This window comes from Leopardus geoffroyi, chromosome D4 (assembly GCF_018350155.1).
Source record: "Leopardus geoffroyi isolate Oge1 chromosome D4, O.geoffroyi_Oge1_pat1.0, whole genome shotgun sequence".
NCBI lineage: Eukaryota > Metazoa > Chordata > Mammalia > Carnivora > Felidae > Leopardus > Leopardus geoffroyi.
In genome coordinates this window covers 62,358,467-62,379,081 of record NC_059342.1, presented here as the reverse complement: position 1 = coordinate 62,379,081, position 20,615 = coordinate 62,358,467, and the positions used below count along the sequence as shown (strand labels likewise).

At 38.0% G+C, this 20,615-nt stretch overlaps 1 protein-coding gene across 1 annotated transcript in view; it reads left to right on the top strand.

The window, feature by feature from the left end:
* The window catches only part of ERP44 (endoplasmic reticulum protein 44), a 97,670-nt gene that overhangs the window by 58,776 nt on the left and 18,279 nt on the right, over positions 1 to 20,615 (top strand). The window contains exons 5-10 of the mRNA XM_045467793.1: positions 5,439 to 5,623; positions 6,829 to 6,944; positions 9,550 to 9,607; positions 11,427 to 11,543; positions 16,987 to 17,098; positions 18,043 to 18,184. Coding sequence (XP_045323749.1) covers positions 5,439 to 5,623; positions 6,829 to 6,944; positions 9,550 to 9,607; positions 11,427 to 11,543; positions 16,987 to 17,098; positions 18,043 to 18,184 — 730 coding nt within the window. The remainder of the gene's footprint in view (positions 1 to 5,438; positions 5,624 to 6,828; positions 6,945 to 9,549; positions 9,608 to 11,426; positions 11,544 to 16,986; positions 17,099 to 18,042; positions 18,185 to 20,615) is intronic.

Here is a 20,615-nt window from a genome sequence, read left to right as displayed (position 1 = left end):
TCTTTATCCCTTTGTTTGTCAGTGGACACCTGGGCTGATTCCATAATTTGGCTGTTGTAAATAATACTGCAACAAACATAGGGGTGCATACATCCTTTCAAATTAGTGTTTTTGTATTCTTTGGGTAAATGCCCAGTAGTGTGATTACTGGATCATAGAGTAGTTCTGTTGAAAAATTTTTGAGGAACCTCCATATTGTCTTCCACAGTGGCTGCACCAGTTTGCATTCCTGCCAACAGTGCAAGAGGGTTCCCCTTCTTCCACATCCTTGCCAGCACCTGTTGTTTCTTGTGTTGTTGATTTTAGCCATTCTGACAGGTATGGCGTGATATCTCATTGTGGTTTTGATTTGCATTTCTCTGATGGTGAGTAGTGTTGAGCATCTGTCCATGTGTCTGTTGGCCATCTGGATGTCTTTGTAGAAATAATGGAAATATTAAAACTTTATCTAAATCTCCAAACTTATTGTCATTATGTTATTGATAATATTCTCTTAATATCCAAGTTAAATATTCCTGCTACATTCCTTAAATTGTTTTCTCTCTCATTTTTTTTCTTGATCAGTCTCTCTAGTGGTTTATCAACTTTTTTAGTCTTAACAAAAACCAAATTTTGGCTTTTTTGATCTTTTCTATTGTATATTTGTTTTCCACCTCATTAATTTTTGCTTTTATCTTTCTCATTCACTTCTCAATTCCTTGTTTTTAATTTGTTCTCTTTATAAATTTTTAAGATTAATGCTTAGCTCTGTTTTTCAGCCCTTTCCTCTAACATCCATTTTAATGTCATAAATTTACTCTGCGTATCACTTTGGCTACATGCGGCAAATTCTGATATGTATTTTCATTATCATTCAGTTTCTCTTTGTGGTTTCATCTCTGATCAATGTCTGTATAGTTTTTTAATTCTCATAGGTTGAATCATTTGAAAGTTGTTGAGAATTTTTTCGTGACTCATCGTGTTGATTTTTTACATGGTGTGCACACCTGCAAAGAATTTGTATTCCACAGCCTCGGGGTAGTTTGTCCTCTATGTGCCAGTTTAGTCAAGTTTCTTGGTTGCATTGTTCAAATTCTCTTTATTTTTATTTATCAGTTGCTGAGAGAAATGTGTTAAAAATTTGATTATAGATTGATCTTTGTAGTTCTGTAAGTTTTTATTTTATATATTTTTAGGCTGTTACTTGATGTATACAAATCAGAATTGTATCTGCCTGTGGAATTGAATTTTTTATTATGAAGGGTCCCTCTTGGTCTGTAGCACTGGTTTTTGCCGTAATATCTGCGTATTTACCATTAGTATAGCTATACAAGATTTCTTTTGATCAGTTTTTGCACAGGATATTTTTCCTCAGCCTTTTTCTTTCAAGCTTTGAGCATCCCTATGTTTAGATGTGTATTTTATAACTAGTATATAGTTAGATTTTACTTCTGCACGTTTGTCAAAGATCACTTCTATATGTATATGTAGGTCGATTTCTGGTTTCTATTCCATTGATCTGTTTATCTTTATGCCAGTAACACACTGTCTAGATTCCTGCAGGTTTACAGTAAGTGTTGAAATCCACTGGTTTAAGCTCTCTAGTTTTGTTTATCAGGGATATTGGTAATTTTCTTACAGTGTCTTTGGTTTTAGAAAAAGGGTAATGCTGGTATCATAGAATGAATTGGGAAGTAAACCTTTCCATTCAGTTTTTGGGAAAACTTTGTGCAGAAATGGGATTATTTATTCCTTAAATATTTGGTAGCTTTGGCCAGTTCTCATCATGGCTTTTTGCTGGTAGTTCCAATTCAAATTAAATATTACAGGGCTTTTACTTAATTTTCTTAGTTTTCTCTTTGTATCTTTTTTTTCTCTTATGCTGAAAATCTTGACTCTTAGTGGCATTAGCATAATTGCTCGTGTGCTTTATCTATAATATGTGTGTTTATTTCAAAATAACAATGCTAGTATTACAATTTTTTAAAACTAATTTTACTATTAAAAACATTTCCATAGTTCCAAAATCAAAAGTATAAATCTAAGGTATAGCCAGGGAAAACTAAATTCTATCTGTGACCTTTTCTTGCTTTTTCTCCCATTGATGGTATTTGGGGGGGTGGGGGGTGGGGCCAAAGATTATATGTACTTGCTTTTATCTCATATACTCATATCTCACATACTTGCTTATATATATCTCATATACTTGTTTTTTTTTTTTTTTTTTTTTGACTTAACAGTGTATCTGGGAGATTGCTCTTTAGCAATACAGAGCGATGTTTTTTGTTCCTTTATGTAAGATCCTACTACTTCATTGTATGGGTGTACCATACCTTATTTAAGTAGTCCTTTATTGATGGATATTTAGGGGAAACGGTAACTTTTATTTTTTATTTTATTTAAAAATATTTTTTTTAATGTTTATTTATGTTTGAGAGAGAGAGAGAGAGACCAAGTGCAAGTGGGGGAGCTCAGAGAGAGGGAGACACAGAATCCGAAGCAGGCTCCAGGCTCTGAGCTGTCAGCACAGAGCCCAGTGTGGGACTCAAATTCACGGACCGTGAGATCATGACCTGAGCCAAAGTCAGACGCTCAACCGACTGAGCCACCCAGGCGCCCTGAAACAGTAACTTTTAAAAAGACATTTTCCATATTCCAGAGCAGAGCATTGTGGCATTCTAAATAGTAGAACTATTTAACCTAATTTTAACAACATTTTATATTCTCATTTCTCCATCACTGTAAGCATTCATTTTATGATATGCTAGGTTTCACCATATAGTGTGCTAGGGACTGAATGTGTTTTTTCATTAGGAGGTTAAAGTTTCTTTTTATTATTCCCTGGGCTGGTTTTCTTGTAAGTAGGGTAACCCTAAGCCTTTGTGGCCTTTGCCTAATAAAAAGCGCCTCTGTTTATCTTTTTAAAAAAAAATTTTTTTTTCAACGTTTATTTATTTTTGGGACAGAGAGAGACAGAGCATGAACGGGGGAGGGGCAGAGAGAGAGGGAGACACAGAATCGGAAACAGGCTCCAGGCTCTGAGCCATCAGCCCAGAGCCCGACGTGGGGCTCGAACTCATGGACCGCGAGATCGTGACCTGGCTGAAGTCGGACGCTTAACCGACTGCGCCACCCAGGCGCCCCACGCCTCTGTTTATCTTAAAAGACTTTCGCTTGCTTGTGAAAGCACTCTTACTCTCAATTTGTAGCACCTATTTAAGTAAGTTAATTCCTTGCTCAGGTGATAGAACCCACCATTCTCACGACAGCTCAAAGGTGTGTTTTCTCATTATAACTTATCAGGTTGAAAAAGGGCTGGTAGTGGTGTATCCACTAGTCTTCCGTTCAAGAAGTACCAGCTTCGAATCCAAACAGATTAGTGTCTATATTAAATATGTGTATATTACCATATCTTACTATTATTTCAGATTTCTGTGATCTGGTGAATAAAATACTCTCCTTGGCCCCATATGTAACCAGTAGTTCCCTTTGTTTGCTTGTATTTGTCTTTGTTCAAAGGATTTTAGTAGTAAAGCGTGATACCCTCCTTTGTAAATCCTCCACGGAGTTCACAAGAGTGTTATGTGATCTAACGTAGCCTTCTTTCTTTGAGAACCCATATTCCCTACTTAACCTCTAATACATCATTTTAACTTTCTCTGGTGGTTTATCATAGAGAAAACAGAATACAACCTTGACTGACCAGGTATTATAAGTACTTTCCCCTCTTCCTGGGCAGTGCAAAGCCTTAAAACACTTAGAGTCATTAGCCTCCTTCTCACCTCCTCTATCCCAGCTTATATGTTGCCGGTGTCATCGTGTATTTTAGCTTGTGCCAAACCCCACAAGGCATAACTGATACTGTTTTGTATAGTCAGTATTCATTTAGATTTTTAAAACCGCTTTATTGAGGTATAATTGACATATAGAAAACTCACATATTTAAAATGTACAAATTGGTAAGTTTGAGCCGTGTATACACCCATGAAACGGTCAGCACACATGTATGTGCATACGCTCTAGTACACTTGTTTCTACCATAGAACCTCTTAGAAAATGAAGGGGGTCAGCACAGCCGTATTGCAGTTCTGTTGGGTTTTATAGTCACTAGAATGGGAGGCAGGGTAAGAGAATTTCCATGGTTTGTTGTGCCACCATTTTAGGATTCTCTCATTTTATGTATTTATTTATTTTAAGTTTATTTATTTTGGGAGAGATAGAGCACACGTGACTCTGAGTGGGGGAGGGGCAGAGAGAGTGGGAGAGAGAATCCCAAGCAGGTTCCACGCTGTCAGCTGGGAGCCGGATGTGGCGCTCAATCCCACAAACTGTGAGATCATGACCTCAGCTGACATCAGGAGTTGGGCACTTAACTGACTGAGCCACCCAGGTGCCCCTGCCTTCAGGCTTTCCGTTAAAAACTCAGTTAATAAAAAAAAAAATGTCACCTGTTTTAGGCCACTTCACTGCCCTCTCAGGTCCCCTTCATTTAAAAAATTCAGTGCATCTTTTATCATTTTCACATATGTGAGTAGTATGGTATTTGAGCTTCTCTAGTGCCTAGAAGATACTGATTTCTTGTATTTGCCACCTCTTGGAAATAACAGCAGAAATACTTTTTTTTACATTCTGATTTGGTCTATATCTTAGTAATTGTGATTTCTGCAAATGAGATCAGTATACCTTTTGATGTAGATTCTTATTTTGAGACTTATAAACACTCATAATTTTAAGGATGTGTGTGTGTGTGTGTGTGTGTGTGTGTGTGTGTGTGTGTGCTTTTTAAAATCTCCACTGCCTAGGAATATACCCATAGGTCATAATAAAGGGACTTTTCTTTTAGTGTATACTGTTGACTTTGGGGTTTTATTGCATTAGCTAACACAAAATTTGTGGATTTGGGATTATGAGTAATTCTTCTAGCAAAGAATCTAATATTTTTAGCTTTGAAAGTAGTTTAAATTTAACTTTAGTTTTCTTTTATTAAATGCTGTAAGAGATTCTCACATGTACAAAGTAAGGTGAGTAACTGTTTTCAAAATAGGAATTTTGCACATTCTGATTACTTTCTGGAATCTATAATGTTTACTAACACTAAGAGTTTACTGTGTCATGCATTTGTATTATCTCATTTAATCCTTAAAACTACCCTATGTGGTAGAAATTATTATCCTTACGTAACAGATGAGAAACTAAGGCATGGAGAGTTGATACAACTTACAAATTCACACAACTAATAAATAGCAGATTTGGGATTTAAACCAGGCAATATATGTCCAGAGCCTGGCTCTTAATCAATATAAATTTGCCATGATTAATTTTTTTCTCTAACACTGAAAAATAATGATATGAACCAAAATATTCTCACTAAATAATTTTAAGGTTTTTGACTGTTGGGCTAATGCGCTTACCCAGACCAAGTACGAAGGTGAAGTTAATTTTTTTTTTCATTCTTTTAGCTGATATAGCCCAGAGATACAGGATAAGCAAATACCCAACCCTCAAATTATTTCGTAATGGGATGATGATGAAGAGAGAATACAGGGGTCAGCGATCAGTGAAAGCACTTGCAGATTACATCAGGCAACAAAAAAGCGACCCCGTTCAAGAACTTCATGACTTAGCAGAAATCACCACTCTTGATGTAAGTTGTTAACTTTTACTGGATCAAATGAACATTGCCTGTTTAGTTGATGTAAACAGATTCTTATGCAATCAAAGAATCTGAACATTTTCTTATATTTTATTGCAGTGAATTTGACATATACATACTTAGCGAGTTGAATTTTCCTTGAATCAATTCTAGAGGGAAATGCCAATGTTTTACTGAGCCTTTGGATAAAATATATAGCATCCAGTAGAGCTGTACTAATTTAAATTAATTGAGGGCAAAGAGTAGCCTGGGTTATGAAACCTAGAAGTTAACCTCAGGTATACGGGTATATGCAACCAGAGTTTCCAGATTTTCCTTAGTGGAGACCCTCAGGCTATCTGCTCTAATTACTTCTGTGTCGGTTCTTTGTATAACTTAGTGTCATCTAAAATAGCCTTCCCTTAATAAAAACCCTTTCCATTATATACTAAGTAGTGTTAAAAAAAAATGAGTTGGGGCTTTAGGCTGTCAGGGTGGGGTTTGAGATTTGACTTTTACGTGCTGGTGAGCTAGGCAGGTAGTTACCCTTTCATGGATGCTTTCAGAAAACACAAGGCCCCTGCGTCAGAGACAAAGGACATTATTGCTCACATCCCGGCAAACAATGGGACCAGGTTTGCATTTGTGTCCTTGCCCTCCAAGTCCTGTGGAGGGGACAGGGAGGGTCCAGACCGGTGCCTGCACATGCTGTGGATTCTGTTGCAGAACTCCTGTTTCAGAGCCAGCAGTAAGCCTGCTGCTTGTCCTGGAGGGAGACATTACCTCACACTCCCGTGTTGCTTGCTGCAAATGCAAGCCTGAGAAATGGCCTGGATAAAGGGTGGACAGGATCTTGCATGTGGCTGTGCCTAAATGTGTAGGAATATGACAGACCCGTGAAGAAGACTCTACCAACTGTAATATGTTGTGAACTGGTGTCCTATTTTAAGAATAGTCACCCTGTTTAGGAATAGATTATCACTGATTAGTTAAAATGAACTGCTAGAAGGAAATGTTTACGATTACATTAGATGGCAGTTAAGATTGTTTTCAACCTTAATGTCATCTTCAGTAGTTTTGGACTAGGTGTTAAAATCAAAATATGCATTTATAGTCCTACTCCGTTTATACGTAATTGAACAACAGCTGGGTGAATGAAATAATATGTTTATAGCACTATATATGTTTGCAAAATAATCACATACTTTATTTTACAGCGCAGCAAAAGAAGTATCATTGGATATTTTGAGCAAAAGGATTCAGAAAACTATAGAGTTTTTGAAAGAGTAGCAAATATTTTGCACGACGATTGTGCCTTTCTTTCTGCATTTGGGTAAGTATCTTAATGGAGAGTGTGTCAGTGGGTCAGCTTGGCTGCCATGTTAGATTCTTGTTGTGTGTGGTCATTTTCTGAAGATGAACTCTCCGGAGATGATCTCAGTTCCCATAAAGTCACCAACCAGTTTTCCTTACACCTGTCTGACCTCTTTAAGAGTTCTGTTTATTCTTCTTTCTGTACCATCTTCTGCTTCAGAATATGGGTGAGCAGAAAAGAATGGACAAGTTAACGACTACCTCTCGTGCTCCATTTACTAACACAAAACGCTAACTTGTGGGGTTTCCAAACTGAAACAACTCCCAGTCTTTCTCATTAAGAAGACTGGGTTTTGTTGTCTTGGTTAATCTCAGGTTCTCCACCACCTTTTCTTCTCCCTTCCCTGTCCTAGAGGAAGAGTCCTCCTTCCCAAGGTTAACTTCTTTACTTGTGTCTTTGTAACCATCCCTTCAGGAACCTCTGTGGCTTTCATCCATCAGTTGTCCTTGCTTTCTCATGTTTTCACCCTGACCCTTTTCATGAACTACTTTCTTTTTCCAAAAAGCATGATTCTCTCTTTCCAGACCTTGAGCTATAATCCTGTCTCTTTCTTTTCATTCCCAAATGTTTTCAAAGACTAGTTTATGTTAGGCTACCTTGAATTTCTTAAACTCTAACCAGTGAAAAATCCTTACTCTTTTGGAAGCCGACTTTACCTTCATTACTCTTGTGAAACTTCCCTCCACACAGTCACAAAATGCTTCTTAATTCCCAAGTCCAGTGGGCTTCTTTTCCATCTTTAATCCTCTTCAGTTTCTCTGAAGGATGTGACACTCAACTACCCTGTTTTTTTTCTGCTATGTCTGCACTGTGTTACCTTGAATCCCCCTGGTTTGCTCCTTATCATTCTGATTTCTCTGACTTTCCTATTTTTTTTTTCTTTCTCTCAATGGAATCATTCATTAGTTCTTCCCCTTTCTTTTCATTGGGGGTGTTCTCCACCATACTTTGACTTTTTGGAGTACTCTTTCTCTTTTCCTTGGCCAATAACTGTTAGACTTAATTTTGGTGCCTATCTTGAGTAGAGCCCAGGTTTCTGGCACAGTGTGTCCTTTCCATTTTGTGACCTTCATCCTTGTTTTAATGCTTCTGTAGATTTTGTGTGTGTGTTTTGTTGTAAACACTATCAGTGATTTTTGGAGATCAACGTAGGAGTAAATAACAAAGGAACTCCTCCCTGCCTTGCTTTTCGCATGACTGCTTTCCAGCTGTACGGGCTGTTTGCTTGCGTCCTCACACACTGCAGGCACACTGAAGGCAGCAGAGCCCTCGCCCTTCCTCTTCTCCTAGACACCAGCTCCCCAGAGCTTTCCTGACAACTTTATATAAAAGAACACTGCCAGGAAGCCTGGGTGGCTCAGTTGGCTAAGCTTCCAACTCTTGATTTCGGCTCAGGTCACCATCTCACGGTTCATGGGTTCGAGCCCCTTGAAGGGCTCTACACTGACCATGCAGAGCCTGCTTGGGATTCTCTCTCTCTCTCTCTCTCTCTCTCTCTCTCTCTCTCTCTACCGTTACCTGCTTGGGTGTGCTCGCTCTCTCAAAATAAATAAACATTAAAAAATAAAATAACACTGCCGTCATCCAGCTTATTAGCCTTTATCCACCTAGTTTTCTTCAGATCACTTTTTTTTTTTTTTTGGTTTCAATCACCCAAAATAAATGTATCTATTTGCTTGTCTCTCTTCCTACCAAAACGTAAGCTTCGCAAGAGCACAGGCACTGTCAGTTTTGTTCACTGCTGTGTACCTAGTGCCAAGACCATACCTGATACAAAGGAAGCACATAGTGAATAGGGAATGAATGAATGAATGAACGAATGAGTGAGTGAAGTGTGTTCTTCCTTTTTGTTCCATTGGCATCAGTCTCAGCTAGCATCCCTTGCACGTCTCTCCTGTACTACTCTAGTTAGAAAATGGAGATAAATCTGTTCAAGTAATCCAAATATAATTTAGAAAAAAAGTTAACCATTTGACTTGGAATTTGTTGTAGAATTCAATCACCAAATATTGATGGACACATTTTATGTGCCAGAGTATATACAGTACAAGGCATAGGAAAAAACAGGAACACATAAAAAATTTGGTTGTCGTGGAACTAAATAACTAGGTTATTTCAGTTCATCTACTTTTTTTTTTTTTTTTATAAGTTTTGGTTTTAAAAAGAATTCATGATTGTCTGACTTGCAAGCAAATAATGTGTTTTTGTGATTGATTGATCTATGTGACCACATCAATGACCTTGACCCCAAGTTACTGGAAACAGGCTGGTGTCAAAAATAGCTTTTTAGTGCTAAAACTGCCATTCTACATTTATAAAATATCGAGTCACAAAAACAGCTAACTAAAATTTTCCTTTAAAAAAATGTGCCTTGGATTAAAGTTTTCCTTTAAATATATGGTTTTGTTGGTATTGCACAGTCTTATAAGTAGGAAAGATGACGGACAAGTGTATATTTCAAGTCATTATAATACATGGCAAAACAGCTAGCCAATTCTGTTTCATTCAAGTATATTACTGCTATTATTTTTCTTGAGTATCGCTACTTCTCTCTTCCTATCAGAGCTGTTTCAAAACCAGAAAGATATAGTGGAGACAACATAATCTACAAACCACCAGGGGTAAGTTGCTATTTCTTAGTGTGTATAATTTTAAGTGTAATTTAAATGTATAGTATGATCTATATTTTTTATAATCTATAATTCATATTTTTTAATTCACAGAATCACAGACTTTGAGTATAAAAGGAACCTTAAGGCATCTTCTTTTTTTTTTTTTTTTTTTTTTTAAAGTTTATTTATTTTTGGGACAGAGAGAGATAGAGCATGAACGGGGGAGGGGCAGAGAGAGAGGGAGACACAGAATCGGAAACAGGCTCCAGGCTCTGAGCCATCAGCCCAGAGCCCGACGCGGGGCTCGAACTCACGGACCGCGAGATTGTGACCTGGCTGAAGTCGGACGCTTAACCGACTGCGCCACCCAGGCGCCCCGAGGCATCTTCTATTAATCCAAACTTTTTAAAGATGGGGACATATAGGCTGAAAGTCAGATAGGGATTTAGTAGCCGAGCTGAGACTAGAGATCTCCTATCCCCAGGCCAGATCTACCTCTCTGTTTTGCATTCGTTTTAAGACCCAAATGCAAAACAATGTTTCAGTGGTCTGTGATCACCACTCCTACCTGAGTCAGACCAGCCAAGCTCCTAGGTCTTCTGGGGTGTAAATTAACCTGATACTTGCCAGATAATAAGGAGCGGCTAGGTGGCTCTTAGCCCTTGGCTCAGAAGTTAAGTGTCTAAACTTAGAAGTAGCTGCTTAAGTCCAGATGATGGTAACCACAACCAAGAGGCAAAAATCACAGTCTGTGTCATCTCGTGTCCTTTCGTTTGACTTACCAGTATGTCACTGCCGTTTTCACACATGTGCAAATAGAAAATTGTTGGTATTTTTTTGGTTCATGGTTTTTATTTTAATGTTGTTTGTAGTGTCTTGATACAGTGAAGTTTTTAATTTTCATGTAGTCATATGAATGAAATTTTTGCTTAGAAAGATCATTTCCTCTTCCAAATTCAGAGAAGTATTTGCCTGTTATTTCATTAGTAGCAGGTTCCATAGTGTGACCATCTCTAGGTTATCAGAATCCAGTGCAGTGTTTCACTGTGTATTTTGGTTGTTAAGCGCACAGGCTCTGGAATGAGATTCAGGTTTAACGTGTCAAATCTGCCACCTTCCTAGGTGTATAACTCTGGGAAAGTTCCTTAGCTTCTCTGACCTTCAGTTTGTTCATTAATAAAAATAGCCATGATAATAATAGTCCTTGCCTTTGGGGGATGTTTCAAGGATTAAATGAGTCAACACATATAAGGTGCTTACAACAAACAGTGCTTTGACACAGTAAGTTTACTCAGTTAATGGTAGCTATTGTTTTTGTCGTCATTTTAAACACTTCATAAATATGGATTTTGAGTGAATGTGGAAAGAGATATTGTAGGTAATATTAGAGATAGCTATGCCTTAGATTTATATAGTATCTTGTATTTCTTAAGGCCTTTTTCCTGGAAGTTTCCACATTTCCTTCTAACATTTTCAACTCTAAGGGATAGCTAAATCAATTCATTTGGGCGATTCTTTTTCACAATGCCTGCCTGCCGTTGGTAAAAATAAATAGTTAATTGACTCAAATCGGAGGAAAAGCAGAAGGCTTAGACATCACAGGTTGGGTAATTAGGTCTCTGATAAATACAGACTTACCAGCTTTTTTACACAGCTCTCTTCCTTGGAAGTTTCATGATTTTTCGTTTTGGGGTTTTTTTTTGTTTTGTTTTGTTTTTCTTTTTTGTATACCCTGTAGATTTTCTGGGTCATAGATGGCTTAGAGAGTGCATTTTTACTAACACAGGTTAGATTCATTTAATTTTTTTTCCCCCTGCTTTTGTAACAGCATTCTGCTCCAGATATGGTCTACTTGGGATCTATGACAAATTTCGATGGGACTTACAATTGGATTCAAGATAAATGTGTTCCTCTTGTTCGAGAAATAACGTTTGAAAATGGAGAGGTATGGCTTTCTAATGTGTGTTATCTTGAATTCAGATTTCTGAAAGAGCCAAGGTTCCTCCAGACATCTTACTGTTTTACTACAGACTTACCAATTGTAAAAAATCGTACAGTGAACAGAACTATATTGTAGCCATTTCCGAAAAGAGGCCAGTGGTTCTTTGCCTTTACTGTCCCAGAACCCCTCTGTTGCATTTCCTGCCGTAGCAATGGTTGACTACAGCCTTGAAAATAAGTTTGACCATGGCCTCTCAGGTGATTCTGATACTCCCTCTTGGTTAAGGGGGTGCCTTTAGAAGCAGTGCGCTGCAGATTTCGGTTACAATTAATTATATACAGTGAGTAATCCTTTGCCATAAAAAGGTTTTTCTGATTCCTGTCTACCCTAAAAGAATGAACTTGTGTCCTCTTTCATCGTAATCATGACAGCGGTTATCAGTTATCATGTAACTGACCTCAGTGATCCCATGCTCCTGATCTAAGTCCATCTAAAGTCTTATAACTCTCACAGAAACAAAACACAAAAGCCTAAGATTGGAGGAGCAAATAACAAAGGCCTAGGTGTGTGACGTACATAGAGAGCTGTGCATTGCATGTTAAAGAATTAGAATTGTATAGGTCGGATTTTAAATATACAGCTCAAGAAATTATCAAGTGTGAACACACCCATACAACCACCACTTAGAGATTGGCAATTCTGTAAAGGCTCAGCTGGTAAATATTTTAGGCTTTGCAGTTTGTACGCTGTCTTGTCCCAAGTGCTTCAGCTCTGCAGTGGTGGCACAGAAGCAGCCTCGGACAATACCTGCCCCAGGGAAGTGACGTTCAGTAAAGCTCGCTCGCGCTCTTTCCTAGTTTATCCTATGAGCACCTCTGCTACTTTGCTCAGTTCTCTAGGCTTCGGGTTTGTTTAGCTGAATACAATTTTTTATTGCATTAGTTTATTTACTCCTCAGAGGCTTAGAAAGAGTTAGTAACTTGTCCCGATTATTCACCTGCTCTCGTTGTTCTTGTAGGAATTGTTTCCAAAAGAGTTGAAAGGTGTAGACCTGGAAAACCTTAAACAACAAATAGGGGTTCCTCTCCCCACCTCCACAGTAGTTGACACATTTAAAAGTCTTTAGATTTTTATTACATGTTGTAACCAATCACCCCAAATTATTTAAACTATGAGGAAAGATTTGTTAGCCTCTAAAACTGGTTGTCTTGGTATCCCTCTCCTGAATCTTTTGATATCTGTTTCATAAAGAATGTGTTGGTGGGGACACAGGTGAACAGGGAAGCCTAGACAGCATAAACTACCGGCTACTATGTTAATGTATGTAAATTGGCATAGCAACCTAAGTGACATGGATGTATTCAAACTGCTTGTCTATTCATTATTTCTCTCCTCATGGTCGTTGGTACATCCACCTCTTGCTTAGTGTTACAAAGCCGCATGTTATATTTGTTTTTACTTTTAACCTCCTCTCTCTTAACTTTTCTAAAAGGTGACCGCTGAGTCTTATTTCACTAGTACTTATTCAACAACATGTGTCTTCATTTATGCAGTCATAGGCTGATCGCACGTTACCGTGTACAGTAATCTGTGAGCAAAAGAGAAGCAAAATGAGAGTCTCTGTTTTTAAGATGTTTTCAGTCCAGGAGCTAGCACGTACAGATAATGTAACATTAAAGACATGCCGCATGCCGCATGAGGGGCACTGGGAGGTGTTCTGGGAATTCAGAGGACAGTGTTCATTTCTACCTTTGGCGGAAATGGAGTAGAAATCCAGGATGACTTTCTAGAAGAGGCTTTTCAGTTCTGTAACAAAAGGGCTAAAAGAGAAATAGAAGGGCCCACGGAAATGGTGAAGTAAGAGGAGGGGCCTGTGCGTTAATGTTGAGTGTTGAGGGCACTGGTTAGACTTTACAGTGTAGATAATAAAGAGGTGGGTGGGAATCCAGACTTGGATGGAGGACTGGAACTGGGCTTGGAAATAAAAGGGACCAAATATAGTGGTGCTTGAGGTTGTTGAACTAGTTGAAGTGGCCAGGCTAGAGCAGAGAAGTCCAAAGATGGAACTGTGGGAGTAGTAGAAGCAATGAATGGGTTGGGGAAAGAAAGAAAGAAAGAAAGAAAGAAAGAAAGAAAGAGAGAGAGAGAGACAGAGAGACAGAAAGAAAGAAAGAGAGACAGAAAGAAAGAAAGAGAGACAGAAAGAAAGAAAGAGAGACAGAAAGAGAGAAAGAGAGACAGAAAGAGAGACAGAAAGACAGAAAGAAAGAAAGACAGAAAGAAAGAAAGACAGAAAGAAAGAAAGACAGAAAGAAAGAAAGACAGAAAGAAAGAAAGAAAGAAAGACAGAAAGAAAGAAAGAAAGACAGAAAGAAAGAAAGAAAGACAGAAAGACAGAAAGAAAGAAAGACAGAAAGAAAGACAGAAAGAAAGAAAGAAAGAAAGACAGAAAGAAAGACAGAAAGACAGAAAGACAGAAAGAAAGACAGAAAGAAAGAAAGACAGAAAGACAGAAAGAAAGACAGAAAGACAGAAAGAAAGACAGAAAGAAAGAAAGACAGAAAGAAAGAAAGACAGAAAGAAAGAAAGACAGAAAGAAAGAAAGACAGAAAGAAAGAAAGAAAGACAGAAAGACAGAAAGAAAGAAAGACAGAAAGAAAGAAAGACAGAAAGAAAGACAGAAAGAAAGAAAGACAGAAAGAAAGAAAGACAGAAAGAAAGACAGAAAGAAAGAAAGACAGAAAGACAGAAAGAAAGACAGAAAGAAAGAAAGACAGAAAGAAAGAAAGACAGAAAGACAGAAAGACAGAAAGAAAGACAGAAAGACAGAAAGAAAGACAGAAAGACAGAAAGAAAGACAGAAAGAAAGACAGAAAGAAAGAAAGACAGAAAGAAAGACAGAAAGAAAGAAAGAAAGAAAGACAGAAAGAAAGAAAGAAAGACAGAAAGAAAGAAAGAAAGACAGAAAGACAGAAAGAAAGACAGAAAGACAGAAAGAAAGACAGAAAGAAAGACAGAAAGAAAGAAAGACAGAAAGAAAGAAAGAAAGAAAGACAGAAAGAAAGAAAGACAGAAAGAAAGAAAGAGAGACAGAAAGAAAGAAAGAGAGACAGAAAGAAAGAAAGAAAGAAAGAAAGAAAGAAAGACAGAAAGAAAGAAAGAAAGACAGAAAGAAAGAAAGAAAGACAGAAAGAAAGAAAGAAAGACAGAAAGAAAGAAAGACAGAAAGAAAGAAAGACAGAAAGAAAGAAAGAAAGACAGAAAGAAAGAAAGACAGAAAGAAAGAAAGACAGAAAGAAAGAAAGAAAGACAGAAAGAAAGAAAGACAGAAAGAAAGAAAGACAGAAAGAAAGAAAGAAAGACAGAAAGAAAGAAAGAAAGACAGAAAGAAAGAAAGAAAGAAAGACAGAAAGAAAGAAAGAAAGACAGAAAGACAGAAAGACAGAAAGAAAGACAGAAAGAAAGACAGAAAGAAAGACAGAAAGAAAGAAAGACAGAAAGAAAGAAAGACAGACAGAAAGAAAGAAAGACAGACAGAAAGAAAGAAAGACAGAAAGAAAGAAAGAAAGAAAGACAGAAAGAAAGAAAGACAGAAAGACAGGAAGGAAGGAGGGAAGGAGGGAAGGAGGGAAGGAGGGAAGGAGGGAAGGAAGGAAGGAAGGAAGGAAGGAAGGACCAAAAAAATGTGAGCTAAAGAGATAAAAAGTGAGGAAGAAATTGTAAATCAGCTTGCTGAAAGATCACTGCAGTGCCCGGGGCCAGGGGCTGGGGGGCAAGAGAAGTAGACAGGGACTGCCAGTGATTGAGCGTGGAGTTTCTTCTTGGAGCGATGCAAACGTTCTGGAATCAGGTACTGTCGATGTTTGAAAACCTTGTAATAAAATAAAACCTACCAAATTGTACACTTTAAAATGATGAACTTTTATGGTATGTGAATTACATCTCAATTTTTATTTATTTATTTATTTTTTTTAAAATTTTTTTTTTCAACGTTTATTTATTTTTGGGACAGAGAGAGACAGAGCATGAACGGGGGAGGGGCAGAGAGAGAGGGAGACACAGAATCGGAAACAGGCTCCAGGCTCTGAGCCATCAGCCCAGAGCCCGACGCGGGGCTCGAACTCACGGACCGCGAGATCGTGACCTGGCTGAAGTCGGACGCTTAACCGACTGCGCCACCCAGGCGCCCCTACATCTCAATTTTTAAAAGGTAAACATAGGGCTCCTGGGTGGCTCAGGCAGTTGAGTGACTTTGGCTCAGGTCACGATCTCGCAGTCTGTGAGTTCGAGCCCCATGTCTGGCTCTGTGGTGACAGCTCAGAGCCTGGAGCCTGCTTCAGAATTTGTGTCTCCCTCTCTCTCTTTTCCTCCCCTGCTCGTGTTCTGTCTCTGTCTCAAAAATAAATAAACATTAAAAAAATGTTTTTAAATATAAAGGTATATGTGACAGGAAGCTTAATTATTCTGTGTACAAGTGTAACAGGCTTAAAGACGGAGATAGAAACCACGAGCAAACTCTTGTCCTAGAAGATAGGTTCCAGTTTCAGTGTTTTTAGGATAAAGGATGTTTGTGTTTTCTACTGTTGCAATTTCTAAATGACAGAGAGACACGCAAAAGGATAGTTGATAGAAATAATTTTATTATAATAATTTTATTATGAGGCCCTTTCTGGACTTATCAGTCCAAACTTAGCATTTGTCAGAGAGAATAAGTGATGAAAATATGCTGTCTACTTACCACATTTCTCTTGATTATTCTCAATAACAATAATAAAAGTTCTTAAAGCACTCAGTAATTTTCAAGGCGTTTTTGCATACGTGCGTATACAAGGTACAAAACATACACATACATAGCGGTGTTAATAATGTCGATACATTGTGTATTGAAAACTGGCTGTCTTGTGGGGGTTTTTGTCTTTTACTCTGAATCAAACACTTTTCAGCTTAGGGTCGTTCTCTTGTGAGTGGAGTGGATTTTGCAACAGACCTTAAAATAAATGTGTGTTTGCCAATTAGATTTGTTGCTGGTATACCCACTTAGTTTTTCAGTGTTATTTTTGAAGACTGAAAATACCAATCCTGTTTCCCCCACCCTAAAGTCCACATCTTGTTGAAGAACCAGCATACTTCCTCCTTTGGTCGGCTCATTTTTAAAATGTCCTGGTTTCAGCCAAAGGGAACTGATAGACCAGCCCAGTGGTTACTTTAAGTCAGATGAGTTCCAGCACTAGAGCAGGACATGTTTGTCCTCTGAGTGCCTGGGAACTTCAGGTAGAAGGCAGAAGGCTTCCTTCCTCCATCGAGGCTAATGTTTCTTTACACCACTGGACCCTCTTTTCCTGGGAAGTTGCAGCTGTTACACATGTTACTTGGGTTGGGTTCAAATTGTTCCTACCTAGAATAATGGAGAGGCCTGATCATTCTTATTGAATACTTCTGTATACAGGAATTGACAGAAGAAGGACTGCCTTTTCTCATACTCTTCCACATGAAAGAAGATACGGAAAGTTTAGAAATATTCCAGAATGAAGTAGCCCGACAATTAATAAGTGAAAAAGGTAGACAGATTAAGGTGTTTATTTTCAGCCTTTCTTCTATCCCTCCCCTCCCCCATTACATTCATATCAATGTAAACGTATTTGGGTTAAGAGTTTAATAAGTAATGTTAACTCTACTTATCCCCTGAATTTACATGTAAACATGGGGGTGGGAGGCATTAGTGGAGCTAATATGAAGCAGTGGCTTTTTTTTTTTTTAAACCATGACTCTATTAGCTCCCTAAAATAGCATGAAAAGTGGGGTCATGGGTGGACAACATTAGTTTTATGTACTTTATTCCAGCGTCTTCATACTCTTCTGGTCCCTTTCTGATGGATAGTTCCAGAGATGTAAGTTCGAGACTTACACGGTCTAACATTTATTTCTAAATGAAAGAGAATTGAGTAGTTCTCTGTGGACTTCTTCAAACCATCAGAAAAGAGTATGAAATTATCACCTACTTTCCCTCTGTAGTTAGAGAAGAAAGTCAGAACAAAGTAAAGTTAGGGCATTGTATACAGCCATGCCCTTACTGGTCACATAGTAAATATTTTGGGGTTGAATTACATTAAATATCAACCAGTAGGGACTGGAAGGGCATCCTTGATGAAATGAAGATGGCTCCTTGAGAAGGGCTTGTATGTCAATTTCATGAACTTGCTGAAAACCCAGATGGGTAGGTGATTGCCCATTCAAGGGAAAAAAAAAGGTCACCATAGCATTTATATTCAGGTTCAGTTCATATAATTTCTAAGGAAATTCTACTCTGCCCTAAGCACTAAAATTCTGCCTTTTTAAAATGTTGTAATATTTAGGTTGTAGTTTTGGTGATCTATAATACTCTAAAGCATATTGATTTTTCATTTCATTATTTATTTATTTGTCACTTTTCATGAACTTGTAATCTTATGAGAATATGATCAAGAAAATTCTAATCTGTCTCCAAATTCTATTTCTTATAAAGGTACCATAAACTTTTTACATGCTGACTGTGACAAATTTAGACATCCTCTTCTGCACATACAGAAAACTCCAGCTGATTGCCCTGTCATAGCTATTGACAGCTTTAGGCATATGTATGTGTTTGGAGACTTCAGGGATGTATTGTAAGTATTCTCTTTTTCCCCCTTTTTTAATTACTGATCTGTGTCTCAAAAATGAACTTAAAACCATTGTTTGAATATTTTAAATAATCCTATGTTGAACCAGTAATACTTTGTTATTTGGATAGCTGGGGTTTTATTTTTCACTCTAGAGTGTAGTATGATTGACTGAGAATTATGATATATTCCTATAGAAATGCAGCATTACATGATCTTAATGCTTGGGAAAAGAAAATTTTTGCTTTTCCAGAAATTAGTTCTGAATGTTGTTTGGTGTTTGTCAGCATGTCAAAGAAAGTAGATTATAATCCTAGGTCATCTTAAAGGTACTTGGTAAAATTGCTGCTTGTTTGTGGTATTTAAAGACCTTGAAGATGGCTATGACTAGGCATTTCTATGGGTATACGGCTATGAAACTTTCCAAGAACAGATAAGCTTTCTGAATCCATTCTCAGCTATTCATAGTATTAATAAACATATAAACCTGTAACTACCATAGATTTCAAATTTTTATGAGCTTTCTGAGATGTTAAATATAGTGGTTAAAAATGGACACATTTCTTCATATTTGAAAATTTTAAGCAACACAGGTATTAATTCAAATTAGACCTTTTCTTTTAAATTTATTTAAATACCCTTTTTTTATGTCCAAAGATTAAAATTGCATAGTTAGAGGATGATCTGAAATCCTCTATTTATTGCAGAATAAACTACCTCACTCACTACTAAATATTTCATTAGAGATGTGATTGATAGAAGATTCTCAGCCTTACCATATAGCCTAGATTTGAGTCCTGACTTGAGCAAGTCACTTAACTTCTCTGTTCTTGTTTCTTTACACTTAAAATATGGTTGGTGGTACAACCTACCTGTTGAGATTGTTATGAAAATTAACGAGAGGGGATGGTTGTGTTATGAAGCATAAAGTACTAATAAATATTTGTCGTTTTTACTTTACCTACACTCAAAAGGATACCATTTAGCCTATTAACTCATTACATATTTATCCACATCTTGTATATGACAATCTTTGTGTAATACAAACCAAGTCATATAAACCAGTGGTTTAAGGTTTACTAAGTCTGGGCCCTTGCCCTCAAAGAACTCACACCCGAGTAGAGAAAGGAGACAATAGGGTAATAGGCAGTTGTGTTTTATGATATGATAAGGACTCTGACAGAGTTCAACAGAGAGGTACTTGATCCAAGATCTAGAGGTGTGGATGCCTAAGGCAGGCCCTAAGGTTCTGGAGAAGCTTATCCTGGAGGGAAAAGGAGACAGGGCTTGGAGAAGGGGGACATTGGTAGAACCAAGCACAAGACTATGGCTGAATAAGTGGGAGTCGGGATGCTGAGGGATAAGGCCATGAGAAGCAAGCAGCAGCTAGCTCGTGAAATCTCTGTGATGTGTTAGGGAAATTTGACATTATCTTCAAAACTCTGAAGTCAATGAAGGGTTTGAATCAGGAGGTTTTTAAATGTTTTCATTTTTTATTTTTTAAAGCTTATTATTCGAGAGAGAGAGAGGAAGTGCACGCACAAGCACACGCACAGGATGGGCAGAGAGAGAAGGAGAGAGAGAGAGAGAGAGAGAGAGAGACAGAGAGAGAGAGAAAATCCCAAGCAGGTTCTGTACTGTCAGAACAGAGTCTGATGCGGGGCTCGAACTCATGAAACGTGAGATCATGACCTGAGCAAAATCAAGAGGTGGAGCCACCCAGGTGCCCCCAGGAGGTTGTTTTTTAAAAATCACTCATGCAAACTGGAGAATAAATTAGAGTGAGTAGAAACAGAATCCAGGAGACTATTCAGTAATCCGGGCAAGAGTTGATGAGAGACAACAAGTTGATTCCTGAATGAACAAATTGCCTAAATAAATTTCAGCAGTAGCACTAAGGCAAGACAGAAGCAGGAATCTTGAGATATTTTGTAGGTGGAATAGGAGGACTCGGTATCTTAATAAATGGGGGAAGGGAGCTGTGAGTGATGGCCAGGAATCTGACTGGCACTGCTAAGTGGGTTAGCCATTAACTGAGCTGGGAGCTCAGTAGAGGAGCAGCCTTGTGGTAAAGGTATTGGGTTCTCTTTCTTGGCATATTGATTTTGAGGTGCCTGTGGGCCACAAAGGAGGAGATTCCAGTAGGGAGTTTGCGTGGCTCCAGGATTCAAGAGGGAGATAAGGGTGGGGTCTTGAACACATAAGGATATAGCTGAACTTATTGAAACAGATGAGATGACTTAGCACAGGATTGAAAATGGAACCCTGAGGAGTAGCAACACTGAAGGGGAGGACAGATGAAGGAACATGTGTAAAAGACTAAGGGGGAGGAGGAATCACGGAAGTGAAAGAAAACCAGAAAGGAGTGTTATGGTAATTGAGGGAGGAACACTTTCAGCAGGAAGGAATGCTCAATCCAAAGATAAGGATGAAGGAT